The 17,101-nt window shown below is 34.7% G+C and overlaps 1 protein-coding gene across 4 annotated transcripts in view; it reads left to right on the plus strand.

The window, feature by feature from the left end:
- Nucleotides 1–17,101, plus strand: part of LOC106867807 (atrial natriuretic peptide receptor 1) — an 865,062-nt gene that overhangs the window by 450,290 nt on the left and 397,671 nt on the right. For all 4 annotated transcript variants that reach the window (XM_014912829.3, XM_089356636.1, XM_014912828.3 and 1 more), the window contains one exon: nt 5,062–5,251. In XM_014912829.3, the coding sequence (XP_014768315.1) occupies nt 5,062–5,251 (190 nt within the window). The remainder of the gene's footprint in view (nt 1–5,061; nt 5,252–17,101) is intronic.

Below are 17,101 nucleotides of genomic sequence, written 5' to 3' on the forward strand. Positions count from 1 at the left end.
GTTTTTGACATCTCCATAGGGTAAATGACTCCGCGTAACTTATGAATCGTGTAGGACTTTACCTACTTTGCGGTCTCCATACACAACTTAATATAGAAAGGATATAGCTATAGACTACTAATAGTTTCATACATTGAAGATACTATCTGACGAGGATTCAGAGCAGGCCTGGTGTCGCTAAGTCACCCTCTCACCCTAGGCAACATGGGCAAGCTGGATCTCATATAACTGACGCACTTTACATATACATATCCATTTATGCATTTGTGTCTGTATGTATATGTGCCTGTTTGTTTGTATATATATACATATATATATATATATATATATATAGTTCAAAAACACAATAACAAAAAAACAAAAAAACAACAAAGTGAGGACGTGATATGGATAGTATTATTGGACGCTCAGGAAAGGAAAGAGAGAGTGTATGACGTTTCGGGCGTAGCCCTTCGTCATATATATATATATATATATATATATATATATATATATATACAAAAATAAGAGGAATAACCAGCAAAAGTGGACTCCTATATGCTAGAAATAGATGCCGAATCATCTAACAACGAAAAAAATATGTTCTCAGTAAAAATTCAGCGACACAACAGATTGTAAATATATATTGTATATATATACATATGTATATATATATATATATATATATATATATATATATATATATATATATATATATATATATATATATATATACAAGAAGTGAGCGCAGGGAATCGTCAATTAATAATAGAATTAATAATTAACAATTTTGCCAAGTAGTTCAGTATGAAAAAAACCTTTATCGGTAAGACCATTTATCATCATAAATATAAGGGATTAGCAATTGAGTTGCTTCTCCAACATACTGAAAATTTAGAAATAGCAGTCAAAGAACTACTGATTCTAAACTACAAATTTTTCTCCAAAACGGATGGCGATATTTATGGCACACATAGAACAAAAAATTTGTAGTTTAGAATCAGTAGTTCTTTGACTGCTATTTCTAAATTTTCAGTATGTTGGAGAAGCAACTCAATTGCTAATCCCTTATATTTATGATGATATATATATATCCGTTTTGTGTTTCCTCTTAATCATTTCTGTCGAAAAGCGTGGGCTGGAAATGTAAAAGACTTTTCCATTCTTCCGAGCATTAAAATAATACACCTGCCTGTTTTTCCTACATCCGTCAACGTTTTTTGACGAAGACATGTGTCGGAACAACAAGCAGGTCTATTATTTATACCTATACATGTAAGTGTGCGTATACTTGTGTGTGTATATATATATATATATATATATATATATATATATATATATATATATATATATATATATATATAGATGTATATATATATATATATATATATGTATATGTATATGTATATGTGTGTATATATATATATATATATATATATATATATATATATAGATAACTTCCAGGCGATGTGTTCAGTGCCCTTCTTTCGTTTGTCTACTCTCCCGTATATGTATATGTATACAGAGAGAGAGAGCAAGAGAGAGACAAATAGGTAGATAGGTAGATAAATATAGTTAGTTATAAATACATGCATATGTGTGTCCGTGCGCGCGCGCGAGTACGTGCGTGTGTGTGTGCATATATATATATATATACATATATATATATATATATATATATGTATATATATATGTACATATATACACATATATATACTCATATATAAAATGGATACACGCAGATATATATGTATGTATACACACACTGTAGATATAAATAGCTCTTATTTCTAGCAATGTAGATTCTACGCTGCACCGTCAATGATAATGCGTGACAATTGAATTTTTCCTTTTTGGTTTTATATTGCAAAATTTGCCTTTGATATTATATATTTTTCACATCACCATTTTGTTGAATCACCCAACCCATTGATTTATATGGAAAATACTCTACATTGATACTTGAGATTTAGCTAAACCATCCAACCATGGAGTAGTCACCACTAACGAACTTGAATTCCAAGTCAAACCAGTATGTGGAGCGGTTACCCCCCCCCCCCCCCTGTCAGTACATAGATATGTAGTTCCTGCGACTATAACGGTTCCTATTTGTAGTAATGTAGGTGTTATCCTCCACCATCATTCACAGTTAGTGACAACTGAATTTTTCCTTTTAGGATAAACATTGTATAGCCGCCTTCATTATTATACACACACACACACAAACACACAGACACACGGACACACACACACACACACACACACACACACACACACACACACACATAAACGAACGGGAGCCAAACAGAATGTCCATAAGTCTTCATCTGTTATCCACCAATTCGTAATATTCAGTTTCGCCCCTTTGACGATAAGACTGAGTGCTTCTCAACTGGCGGTGTCCGTAAAATGGTTTATTGCGGAGAATTGGGGGAAATAGCAGACAAAACAAAACAAAAGACGCAAAACGACACGGAGTGTGATTAAGGACGGTAGACGAGGACGAACAGTCGAATAAAATACAGCCTTGGGGCCTAGGAGACGAGAATAGTGAGTAACGCTTAGAAAATATCAGTACTGTAGAAAGCACAGTAGGAGAGGAGAATATATATATAGAGAGAAATAAATATAAAAAGAAGGAAAAAGAGGAATTTATGCAAGGTAATTTGATCGGTAGTATTTAATCGTGCTGTGTTTGGCTGAATCACTGAAAATATCGGTACTACTGAAGATGAGTGGGCTCCGCGGATGCCCTGACTTGTGCGTGTGCGTTCGTCTGTCTGCTGGCTGGCGCGGGTGCGTGCGTCCACTGGCTGGCGCGGGTGCGAGCGTCCACTGGCTGGCGCAGGTTCGCGCATCGAGTCCATCTTCTTAATTAGTACAGCTATTTTCTAAGCGTTACCCACTATTCTCGTCTCCTAGGCCACAAGGCCGTATTTTTTCGACTTTCCGTCCTCGTCTACCGTCCTAAACCACACTCTGTGTCATTTTGCCTCTTTTGTTTTGTTTTGTCTGCTCTTTTCCCCACTTCTCGGCTATAAACTTTATTGCGGGCACGCCTAATTGGGTAGCACCGTTTTATCGTTAAAGGTGCGAAACTGAATATTACCAATTGGTCGATATCTGATGAAGAATATGGACCTTCTGTTTGTCTCCCGTTCATTTTTACATTCAGTATACGTTACGTCGTTTTTTTATACATTTTTTTTCATTTATCAAGTAATGGAACGCTACACACACCGAATGTATTAGTATATATATATTATTATGATTGACCGTTGACTGAACACTATTCAATTTTTTTTCTCCGTGTTTTTCTCCTTGTCTCCGTATTCTTTCTGTTGAAGAGCGTAGCTCGAAACGTCAAAGACTTTCCGTATTCCCGAGCGTCATACTAATACATCCTTTTGTTCTTTACACCACCTGTCCTCGTCTGTTGTTGTTTTCTCGTACATTCTCCCATATATATACAAGAGTTACGATATGGAATAGATAAGATCTGGGCTACATAAGTTTCATAGCGAGCGGAACCTCAGAAGTGGAAAATATCCAAGTGAAATGTATACCGCAGGCTACTCTTAAGGCTAGGATATCTTGATTAAATGAAAGTTTACATTGCCGCAAGGAGGTACATGTTAAAGCATGGCAGATTCAATCAGGATGTGCAGAAAGCACAGTAGGAGAGGAGAATATATGTGTGTAGGTAAAAAAAAGTATAAAAAGAAGTAAAAAGAAGAAATATAAGGTTGTGAGAGGAATGAGGAATTTAAGCAAGGTCATTTCACCGGTAGTATTCAATCTGGCTGTTTTGGCTGAATCACAGAAAGTAGCAAGGGGAGTGGTATTTCAAAAGGAGATAATATGGAGTGAAGAGAGTGGGGGGATATTTTTGATCAAGGGGAGAAAAGATGTGCATGAGGAAAGCGATATAGAATGAGGGATTTAAGTACGGTTACTCGACCGGCAGTATTCGATAGGACTGTTTTGGCCGAATCACAGAGATTAGCGAGGGGAGTGATATTAGAAAAAATAATGTAGAAGGAAAAGGGTGGGGAAAACTTTTGGATCAAGGGGGAGAAAAATATATGTGCATGAAGAAAGCAAGAAAGTACGGGGAAGAATCGTGGCGGCATCTACTGATTTTCAAGTTCAGGAATGTGCTGTGGAGTGTGTTTACAGTATGAAGTAGTAGAGGTGTATGTTGGCGTATGTACTTGTAAATTTACGAAGGGAGAAGGTAGAAGGGGGAGATAGGTGATATAAGAGAAAATATTATTTTAGACGGTAAGGAAAAATACAGAGAGAAGTATGTAAATGACAATAAGGAATTAAAGGGAAGATATATCGTTGGCTTAATGCACAGTGGTAGACAGGGTAGATATATACATACTTGCATACACACATATACACACTCATATATATATATATATATATATATATATATATATATATATATATATATATATATATATATATATATATATATATATATATATATATATATATATATATATATATATATGTATATATATATATATATATATGTATATATATATATATATATATATATATATATATATATATATATATATATATATATATATATACACATATAAACAAAATCGTTCTAGACTCTTGGAAACTGTATATCAGCTATGTATCTTTCTATCTCGATCACTAGTCGAGTGGTGTCGAATCATCAGTATTTTCTTGAGCTATGGTCTTCTCGATGAATGGACGACAAATGCTTAAATTATATATGTTTCTGTGTGAGTGTAACACACTTCGCTTTGCCTACAACTTTAAGCTTCATTTCATGCTCCCTTAAACCAATGCTTAAGGAGTGTTTCCATATACATATTCCAGGACAATTTTTATATTATATTTATAATAAGAATTGCCCGCACTCAATAAATATTCTGTTATACTTAAAAGCACTTTAAAATAACAGCTTTAAATTAGCACACGTTCACAACTACACGCACACTCCCAAATACACACGCGAGCTCACTGATGCACGCAAGCATACACAACCACGTTCATACACATACTTATATATATCGTTTTTTATTGCATTTGCAGCAAGGCGGCATCAGAGAGACCATGGTACCGTGAAAATGATACAAAGAACGATATTGCAAAGAAAGCATTCGAAGCTTTGATGACCGTAACTTTAAGGAAACCGGACAGCCCTGCCTATAAGGTGTTCTCTCAGAAGGTAAAGGAAAGAGCTCAGATGAACGGCAGCAATTTTACATATGGAGAAGAAGAGGTTTGTCATATTTATTTTTTTCAACACTCATACCATCTCAAAGCAATGTGAACCACAAGGCAAAATACATTTATTTCCCTTAAATTTACCACAAGGTGAATTACAGACTTTGTAATTGTTTTTCATATAGGCACAATTTCTCTGACTAGTTGGGAGTGTTATTCAATTAATTCACATAGTAATTGAATGGTATTTTATTTTATCCAACCCTGAACGATCAAATGCGAAATTTTTCTCGGCACGATTTGAACTCAAAAAATGAAGAACCGGAAAAATCTCTGCACGTCATTTTGTCTGACGCTCTAATGACTCGGCTTTAATTCTGTCTTAACTAAATCATGATCCAACGTGGAAAACTCTCAAAGGTCATTCGACCTGCTAGAAATATCAGTTAAATATCTATCAGATTCTCCACATCTTAGAAAGAGACACATAAGAATGTAGAAGGGAAAAAGATGGCATTGTCAAAGCTGTAATGTTTTCGATCAAATATTTGATGAATCATAGATTTACTCGGTCAGAGTTGACCTGAGGCTAAATAACAACAACGGTAACGGAATGCTCGATGTTAGATTGAGTGAAACAAAATACGTAATGGTTAGGATTGGAAAGATTTTGATGATCCATAACGTTCTTCAATTCGGGCATATAGAAGCACAAGAATAAATACGAATAATATCAAGTAGAGGTTAGTATTTTTGTACTTTTTAATTGGGAACTTATTGTATTTCACCATCTTTTTAAATGGGGTTTCTCAGGTTCTCAAGCCCAATTTAGTAGGAGGTCGTATATGCGACATTCACCTGAGTGTCGCATATACACAGTGTGCATTTCTGTATACACACACACACACACACACACACACACACACACACACACACACACACACACACATATATATATATATATATATATATATATATATATACATATATATACATATTTTTTCATAATCATGTGAATTCCTATGTGTAGAACACAAATTCGTTAATAGTTTCTGAAAATTCCAAGAGCTAACAAAGGCATGAGGGCCTCTGTGGGGAGATTAAACTAGAATTCCGCCATATCCGTTTGACCCTGACTAGTGGAGACGAGCGTAATGGTTGCTGCTTATTCTATTATACAAGAACAACATTTATTTACAAAAGTAATAAATAATATTCAAATATAAACATAAAGACAAATATATAAATAAAGCTATCTGATTTAAAAACACATCAGGAATATTGCAACATGTATTGTCCATCTGTCCACACAGACCCATATTTTGGTATGGAACAATAAAATAGACAGGCGAATTAGCGAATCATTCATTTCGTTTGTTAAGATATTTTCAGATTACTAAGTATTTGGTAATTTATTTGGAAATTCTCTTCTAATCAGCCGCAACGATAATTCACTTCTGAATACGCTTTTGACATCCACGTTATCTTTGCAATAGCATGAGGCAAATATCCACACTCAAGGAGCTACACAGACACACACGCACGCACACGCACACACACGTACGCGCACGCACACACACACACAGACGTACGCACAAACACACATATATATCATCTATCTATCTATCTAATCTATCTATCTATCTGCTTGCATTTTGTCCGTTTCTCCGTCTGTTAGTCTGTATGTATGTTTGGATATATACATGTTTGTATGTATGTATGTATCTTTGTATGTATGTATGTATGTATGTATGTATGTATGTATGTATGTATAAATGTGTGTATGTATATGGGAAAATAGCTGTCAGCGAAAGATGGACCAATTGCAATCTGAGAAAGAGTAATAGACTGTAGCAGTAGGCGCAGCAGCATTAGAAGCAAGAGTAGATACAGCAGCACCGGCAGCAGCAGCAGCAGCAGCAGTAGTAGTAGTAGTAGTAGTAGTAGTAGTAGTAGTAGTAGTAGTAGTAGCAGCGGCAGCAGTATTACTAGAAGAAGAAGAAGAAGAAGAAGAAGAAGTGAAAGGGAAAGAAAATAACAGAAAAAGAAAAAAGAAATGGAAGGAAAAGAACAAGGGGAGGAGGAGTAGGCGTAGGACGAGGTGGAGGAGAAGGGTGACGAGTGGAGAAGAAGAAGAAGAAGAAGAAGAAGAAGAAGAAGAAGAAGAAGAAGAAGAAGAAGAAGGAGAAGAAGAAGAAGAAGAAGAAGAAGAAGAAGAAGAAGAAGAAGAAGAAGAAGAAGAAGAAGAAGAAGAAGAAGAAGAAGAAGAAGAAGAAGAAGAAGAAGAAATAGAAGAAGTGTTGAGATGTTGTCGGAAACACTACTTTTAGCTGCCGCTATAACAATCGTTGCCGTCGTGAAGAGAGACATTGAAATGTATAATGAAAGTTTGAGGGAAAACATCGAGTTGGAAGGTTTAATGCATGTTTTTTTTCTTCTTTCCCAGCCTGTTAGCTGAGTTTCTGTGTCATAGATGTGCATTATACTGCATTAAACTGCATTAGATTGCATGCTAAAAATGGGATTGCAGCAAACATAATGACTACGTTCCTTCACTGTTGCCATTAACCAACAATTACCGTGCTTGGAATTGAGACCCATTGAACCTTAGCCGTGTGCCAGATCACGAAGCTGGATTCAGCAGCATATGTGTATGTATATGTATATGTATGCATGTATGTATAAACACATATACGTAAGTATATATATATATATATATATACATATACATATATATATGTGTGCGTGTGTGAGTATGTGTGTTCGCGTGCGTGTGTATGTATACATAAATATGTATACTTATATATATATATATATATATATATATATATATATATATATATATATGTATGGCTGTGTGTGTACATCTTTATATTTTATCATATATTACATTTGAGTATGACATGAATAAGTGCGTCTTGAGTATATATATATATATATATATATATATATATATATATATATATATATATATATATATATATATATATATATATATTGTATATATATATACGTATTGCATTACATCTCACCACGTGGGGATCATCGAAATTCTCCGCCTCACTTTTCCCGTGTATGTATGTATGTATGTATGTATATACACACACACACACACACACACACACACACACATATATATATATATATATATATATATAGAAAGAGAGAGAGAGAGATACATAGATATATAGATAGATAAATAGATACATAGATAGATAGATATATATATAAAGATAGATAGATAAATATGTGTGTCTATGTAAACATATAAATTATATATATATATATATATATTTAAAAACACATGTGTATGTATGTGTATATATATGGGAGAATATACGAAGAAACAACAACAGACGAGGACAGGTGGTGTAAATAACAAAAGGATGTATTAGTATGACGCTCGGGAATATATATATATATATATGTATATATATATATATATATATATGTACACATAATCATATAGATACATACATTGAATTGCATATTAACACATACACATTCACACACATACATACATGCAGAATGACCAACTAGACGCTCTTTCATTTCGCACTTAACCGCTGAGAGTTAAAACAAATACGATACTGAAATCCAATATAATTGCAAAATAGTTATAGAAAGTGTAGAAAATCGTGACTCAAATTCTTGTCGCTTTTACGTAAAATTGATTCTCATCTGAAACATACTTGAGACTGAATCACATTACAAGAGAGTTAGCTTCGACTATTTAACTAAGTGTTTGATCACTTTCCTCTTGTTGAGAAATGTGTTGAAGTATGATCTTATGTTGTATTTGTGATCATTGCGTAGCCTGTGGCCAGCTTCGATCAAATATTATTTATGATATTATTTTTCGTTTTATAGACATAGTTCATGTTCGTCTACATTATCTCACATGTTCTTTAATGTTTAAGCCGTTAGCACGTGATATGAGAAAAGTCTGGCTGCAATCTTTAGCTGAGCCAGTGACCATGTACATACTTACTTATTGGTTCAAGGACTATATAGTGTAAAAGGATTTACCGAGACATTTATATATAAAGATAAGAGTTGAAACTATACATTTTTCATATACAGCAGGTTATACATTCATGCACAGAAACTCACGAAATTTCTCGCTATGTAAGATGATCATGCCGCAAAACCGTAATACAATGCCATTCGCAAATAAAACTAACTTTGAATAGATATACAGAATCCCTCTGTTATTTAATACATTGACCAACATCAACACAAGGAATACTGGTGGAACATTCCCATCAAAACATCTGTCAAGTGTAAACATAACAAGCCAGATATTACTGTTTAGGAGAGACACGAAATGCATTACATCATAGAGGTAATCTGTCTTGCTGATGTAAATATCTCTTTAAAAAAGAAAGGATATTCTCAGCTCCTGTTGAGCATTATCCAAGTGGTAGTAGTTTCAACCACTATTCAGAAATTTTGTAATAAAATTGACTGAAGTTATTTCATTGGATTTATCTATTGGGAATATTACAAAATCACCTGGGAATGTCATATTGTCATATACGATTATCTTACATTCAGGAAGAGAGAAACTGAACTCTCTTCATTTCTCGCTATGTGAAACTTGAGAAGCTATATGCATCTGTTAGCTTATATCTGACTACTATTTCAAAGATTTCCAGAATAGCAGTAGCAATTAAAAAGTTATGAATCCTAGTTAATAAAGCCAAAATAATCACAAATAATCAAATATTTGTGTATGAGGTGCAGGCGTAAAGTGTTAAAAAGCTTGCTTTCCAACTACATATTTCCGGGTTCAGTCCCACTGCATAGCAACTTGGGCAAGGGGCTTTTGCCATAGTTTCTGGCCGACCAAAGCCATGTGGATTTTGTAGAAAAAAGCTGAAGAGAGCCCGTCGTATGTGTGTGTATATCTGTGTGTGTGTGTGTGTGTGTGTGTGTGTGTGTGTATGTGTGTGTGCGTGTGTGTGTGTCTGTGTGTGTCTGTGTTTGTCCCCTACTATACAACTTGACAAATGATGCTAGTGTTCCCGTTAATTAGTGGTTCGTCAAAAATCAACGACAGAGTTAGTACCATGGTTAAAATATAAGTACTGGGGGTCGATTCATTCCACTAAAGCTTCTTCAAGTCATTGCCCCAGCATGACCGCAATCCAATGACTTAAACAAGTGAAAGATAAATATATATGTGTGTGTGTGTGTGTGTGTGTGAGAGAGAGAGAGAGAGAGAGAGAGAAATGAGAGAGACAAAAAGAGAGAGATAGAGAGAGAGAGAGATAGAGAGAGAGAGAGAGAGAGAGAGAGAGAGAGAGAGAGAGAGAGAGAGAGAGAGAGAGAGAGAGTGGATATGATGCCAAATTTCTGTGAACCGTATGATTCATTCTGCCTGGTGTATTCCTCCTGCACTATATATTTCATCTACAAATTTTTAGATTTCTTTGTCTTTAATAATTAATGGTCTTTCTAAGGCGGTGAGCTGGCAGAGTCGTGAGAACCCCGGGTAAAATGCTTGGCGGCATTTCGTCCGTCTTTACGTTCTGAGTTCAAATTCCGCCGAGGTTGATTGTGCCTTTCATCCCTCCGGGGGTAAATAAAATAAGTTACAGTTGAGTACTGGGGTCCATATAATCGACTTACCCGCTCCCCCGAAATTATTGGCCTTGTGCCAAAATTTGTTGTCTTTTTAAGCCGGCGAGCAGGCAGAGTCTTTAGCGCCGCGGGTAAAAAGATTAACGGCATTTCATCTGTCTTAACGTTCTGAGTTCAAATCCTGCCGAGGTTGAATTTGCTTTTCATCGATTCTGGGATCGATAAAATAAGTACTAGTTGATCACTAGGAGCGATGTAATCGGCTCATTTACTCGCCGAACTTGCTGGCCTTGTGTCAAAATTAGAAACCAATAATTAGTTGTCCCTCTAATTCATATTTAAATATACAGATTTTCCTGCTTCCATGTAATTTTTTTAATGAGTTTAATGAACTTATTTTCATATAATATTTTAATGCGTTGTTTCTACTTCTATTCTTTCTAATTATCTTCTATTTTTAATTATGGGCTATTTTATGGAGAACTCTACAATAGCTAGGTTGTTAATGAAGATACAAGATTTAAAACACTTGCATATGAATTATATAAACAAATACACCCAAACATGCATATGAGAACCATAAAATATATGTACTGCTATGCACATATATATAAGCATGCATATACACTTTCGTACGTATAGACACACACATACACACTCATGTTCACACACAAAATGTGTGTGTATAATGTGCAAAATGTATACAAAGATATATTCATATATGCACTCACATAACATATATATGCATCCACACTTTCTCAGAATATATGAGCACATTTCTACGTGTGTGCGTGAATGAATGTGTATGTATGTGTGAATGAGCCTCTACGACTTATGTATGCCCAAATGTGACAAACAGTAATTTATCTATGCTTATGCATAGTAACACATAAGTACCCAACAAATAAATGATTTGTTAGAATATTCAGAGTTTCGACATAACTCTATATGATAAAAATATTAATTATAGTTAATGAAGCCAGAGAAATCACTTTAATCAAGTATTTGTTTAAATTCCCATTAGTAGCAGGACAAGGTCCAGTTTTTGTGAACCGTATAAGATGTGTATAAGCCTGCTGCAGTATATATTTGGTACAACACGAAGTATTCCTGCTATCTCGTGTATATTCCTATTGCTACATGCATTTCCTGCTGCACCATATATTTCATAATGAAACATATTTCTCAATCTAATATATAATCGGTACCACACGATATATTTCATGTTTTACGCTATATTCCTTCTGTCCCGTATATATTGTATAGGTTACATACATTTCATATCGCGTCACATATTTCATAGTGCCTTTTTAATTTCATGCTATCCCATATATTTCACATTTAGCCATATATTCAATGCATTAATTTCTTAAGTTATAATATATACAGATAAAAGGTGGCGACTTGGCAGAATCGTTAGAACGCCGGGCAAAATACTTAGCGGTATTTCGTCCGTAATTATATTCTGAGTTCAAATTCCACCGAGGTCGACTTTACCTTTCATCCTTTCGGGGTCTATAAAATAAGTACCAATTGATCACACGATGTAATCGACTTGTCTCCTCTCCCGAAATTGCTGGCCTTGTGCCAAAGTTTGAAGCCAATATATACAGATACTGTCTGGGGCTACGTTGCCCATAACCTTTGAAGTGCATGCAACTGGCTAAAAAACCTGTTGCGCTGTTGAGTGATTGGCGATACCAACAAGCCTACAAGTTAAGTCGGGTGATTTTTGGAAACCTGCGGGATGAAAAACAAGTGCTCTCAGTGGGATAATAAATTCAGGGAAATCAACGGTGATCCAATAAAACAACCAGGAAAGTGGGACCCCTAGTTGTATCAAGTAGAGGTTCACCGAACTATGATTCGAAATAAGAATATAGGGAACAAAAATTAAACCAAGTATAAAGCTCAACATTCTACGACGTATACAAAACAACATCTCACTTCTGTCAATTCAACCAGAAACTAATAGCACTACCACTGACTTGTTAATACCTGCCATTTACAAATAATTGCGATAGAAATTCAATGACGTACATTTAGCAAATTACTTGACTTAAAACTTTTGAAAATTCTGTAAACATCTGCAAATTATAATTCGATTTGTTTTTAGAACTGTCGTTAATTAGGAAATATAAACAATGTGAATGAATAAAGACTTGGTGTTATATTAATTAAAGAAAGCATTATTAAATAATGAATGCGTTATTTAATAAAGAAAGCATATTAATTATCTCATCCAGAAACTAATAATAAAGGCAGATATACTTTTTGCCGATTCGTTCTTTCCATATTTATTCTAAATGCACGTAAAGTGTAATGTGTTATTCTGGCCATTACGCGCATACATACATGCATGCATCCACATATATATATATGTATATATATTGGCGCTGTTGATGATACTCGTTCTGGTTGGTTTCTTTGTGGCAAGTTTTAAACTTAATGTATTAGACTAATGACTTGACTGTTAGCAAAACACAGAAATCATTTAAACTCTTTCCTCTTAAAAAAGTTTAATCTATGAACTACTTCAGAAATCTCAGGACGCAAAGACGTCAAATGGATTCTCATTGTGTTTCGCTAATCACTGTTCTTGCTGTTCGATCCGTGAATGAGTCCTCTTTTAAATTGTTAGTTGTTTGAAAAGCTTACAGACCTTTCAATAAATACTGACAAATAATCGGTGAAACACAAAATGCCATGAGGAATCCGACGAACTTGTATCCTGTTTCCGTCGAGCCAATTTTCAGACACTAGGATTTGTTGACTCTTAGCTACGATAGACTACTCTATCATCCGAAACTAACTCATCGTGGAGTTAAACTTGGTACCATAGGATAGTGAAACGAACCTGTTAGTCATTCTGCCAACATGCCTACGGATGTAATTAGTAGCAAATTTAGAGGGACGAATTATAAACTTTTCTGTTTTTAATTTCGTTTTTCTAAGTCATATCAAGGTCGGATTTACTTTCCATTCTTGTGGTATCGATAGATTACCAATAGTTGAATAGAATAAATGCAGTACCCGATAACTATTCCCATGAAACCTCAGCCTTGTACCAAGACTAAAGAAGCGCATAGATTCGAACCACTGTTAATTGTATTCATACAGCAGATACACCTTAGCATATTTCATTTAGTAAAGATAGTGGACTGGAAACAGTAGACCGGACAAAATATCTCTGTGTGTAGCATATTTCAGTTAGGAAAGATAGTAGACTGGAAATACTAGACCGGATAAGATATCTATGTCTGTAACTAGCTTCAGGTAAGAAGAGATATTAACAATGAATCAGCAGGATATTATCGAAAAGACGTTAAGCTCAAATATAATTAATCAAACTCACTTCACTAATTTTCTTCAAGCGTTGTTGAATGTAATATATTCGGCTAAATTTATCTGGAAATATTTCACTTTCATTAGATTCCTATTTGAATTTTTACTATGCAGGAACGAGAAATTTCGCTAGACCAATGTAGCAAATACATGCGTTGACTTCTCTTTCGCCATCACCCCTTCCTCCAATACTCCTTCTGCAGTAGTACATCTTACCTTCTCTTTTCACTTATCATTTTCTTTATTTCTCTTTGTTTTTATCATTGTCCTTCATCCTTGTCTGGCTACGCTGTATGCTGTATGATGCTTCGCTGTCTTATAGAATATTTCATACGAAAGAATTTTAAGGAAACTGGACCCAGGACGGTACACCCATGAACCTCTCGGGAATACTATGAGAAGGAAGACGGGTGTATGCATGTGTGCGCGCAAGTAAGAGTGTGTGTGCGTTTGTATGTATGTATGCATGTATGTATGTATGTATGTATGTATGTATGTATGTAGGTATGTATGTATGCATCCTGCCCTACTCTTCGAAACGCCTGTGTTAGAATGGGGGCAGCTGATGAAGGAGATGTTCTCTATGTGGCCTGTGTGTTTTCTGTACTCGTTTATCATTTTGTCTACGCTTTGTTTACAATATCCTGTACCCAGATATGTATCTATATATACTGGTAGATGTAGGTATGTACATACATGTACGTATATATGCATATACTCATTTATTATTTGTATTATATATATATATATATATATAGATTGACAGATATAGATTGATAGATAGATAGATAGATAGATAGACACATATACATACACACATATGTGCGTGTGTATACATTTATGTGTGTATATATATATATATATATATATATATATATACACACATGTATATGTATACACACATACACGCGCGCGCACGTTTGCTCTCAGGCACTCACACACACATTCCCGGGACTACCTCTTGTAAACGAGAACGGCAAAGTCTTTCCAAGCTCCTAGAAAGGCCTTGTAAAGAGCCTAAATTTACCTGCATCCGATGCTATGCCTCCCATCCATTTCCGTTACACTTTTCCTGCACTAACGCAGCAAAGAATTTCCGTCTTCCTCTGTCTTTGTTTCGAAAACCGCCGCCCGCTCGATAATGACACCATGAGGAGGTACAACCTGTGATTAAAGAACCAAATAAGGTTTCAAGGTCATCCTCACAAATTCTGTTGGCATCTTCTGCTCCCCTTCTTTATCCACTAGCGTCTCTTAAGTATCAGCAACAGCTCACATGCTATTCACACTTACGGAGATAATATATCATCTTGCTGTGTAATTGGTTTTGATATTCTTTCGCAAATGAGACATTAATTCACTTTCGTCTCAATCTTCACATCATCATGTTTGACGCAGACAGTTTCATCCTTTGCAAACCTATGTTTTTCTACCATCTTACCATCCATGATGTTCGCACTCAAGTTCGTCGCCATGTTGAACCTCATTTAAGTCCTTTAAATCAATTCCTGTAATATTTGTAGACATATTTCGACTTGTATATTTTTGTACATCAACACTTAGACGCTAACATGGTAAGGGGTAAGGGAAAATGTTCACAAGAGCGATTCAGGGTATCTAAGTGATGGAGTGTCGGACCAGCGAGACAACTCTAGTCAACAAATGCTGTTATAATAGCGATATGAAAGACAATGAGATGCAGAAAGTCCGAAGCGACTGAATAATTGAATCTTTTTGTTTTTGTATATATATATATATATATATATATATATATATATATATATATATATATATATATATGAGTGTGTGTAAGTGTGTATATACATATACATGTATGTGTATGTATCTATGTATGTATACACACACACACATATGTATATATATATATATATATATATATACATAATCTGATCAACAAGACCACGGATGATAATTGATGAACTTTATGATAATCATGACTTTCTCACATTGATTTATCGATAAAGATTTTGTTATAAAATGTTTCCTTTAGTCTGATAGATATTCCCTTATATTGCACTTGGGTTTGCAGTTTAGATATTAAGCCAGTATTTACAGGGTACCCTAGAGATTCAAACGTTGGCACAGACTGGTACGAGTTGATGTGTTGTTATTCCTAAATTGTAAATGCTTGTCAGTTACAATTTCAACCAAATACAAGGGGGACACTAAACATTTATAGTGCACTGCCATGTAAAAATATATGTATGTATGTGTCTGTGTGTGCGTATACTTGTCTGTGTGTATTATATTTATGCATTTATGTGTGTGTTTGTATGTTTCCACGTATCAGTTACATTATATTAATAAATATGCCGCGCATTATAATCTCATTGGAACTCTTTTATATATACTGACAAAGGAGGCATTCTGGATATATTTTACAGTGTATATCTATATATATATATAATATACGTTGTCTGTGTGTGTGTCCTCTATGCACGGTCAAACCTCTGGATCAATCTGTAGTTTACTTGGAGTATATGAATGATTTGACCTTGAAAATAATAAGACGGTCTTAATACATTTTTTATTAAAAATAAATAATATTGCTTTATATATATAATAAAGATTCACATCTTCAAATTGTTTTGTCAATGTCAACTTCCGGTGTTTGGCATTCTGATGTAACTAAGTAACCAGCTATTTACACGCACACACGTGTGTATACATCATTACAATTGTGACGATTTCTGATGAAAAACAATTTCTAAGGGTACTTTCATTTTTTATATTCTTCTCCAGATTTCTATTTGTGTATTTGTACGTACAGGTTCATTTCAGTAAAAGTTTTCCAACGTCAACAGGTTTGCGTCATATATAACTATTATCGCTGCTAACCACTATCACTTCTACTTTACTACTATCACATGACAACAAAAATTTTGTCGCTAATACTATTACAAATACTACTAATGCCACCACCGCCACTACTATTACTACTGCTACTACTGTC

This window comes from Octopus bimaculoides, chromosome 8 (genome assembly GCF_046866305.1).
Source record: "Octopus bimaculoides isolate indiv1 chromosome 8, ASM4686630v1, whole genome shotgun sequence".
In the NCBI taxonomy this organism is placed as follows: domain Eukaryota; kingdom Metazoa; phylum Mollusca; class Cephalopoda; order Octopoda; family Octopodidae; genus Octopus; species Octopus bimaculoides.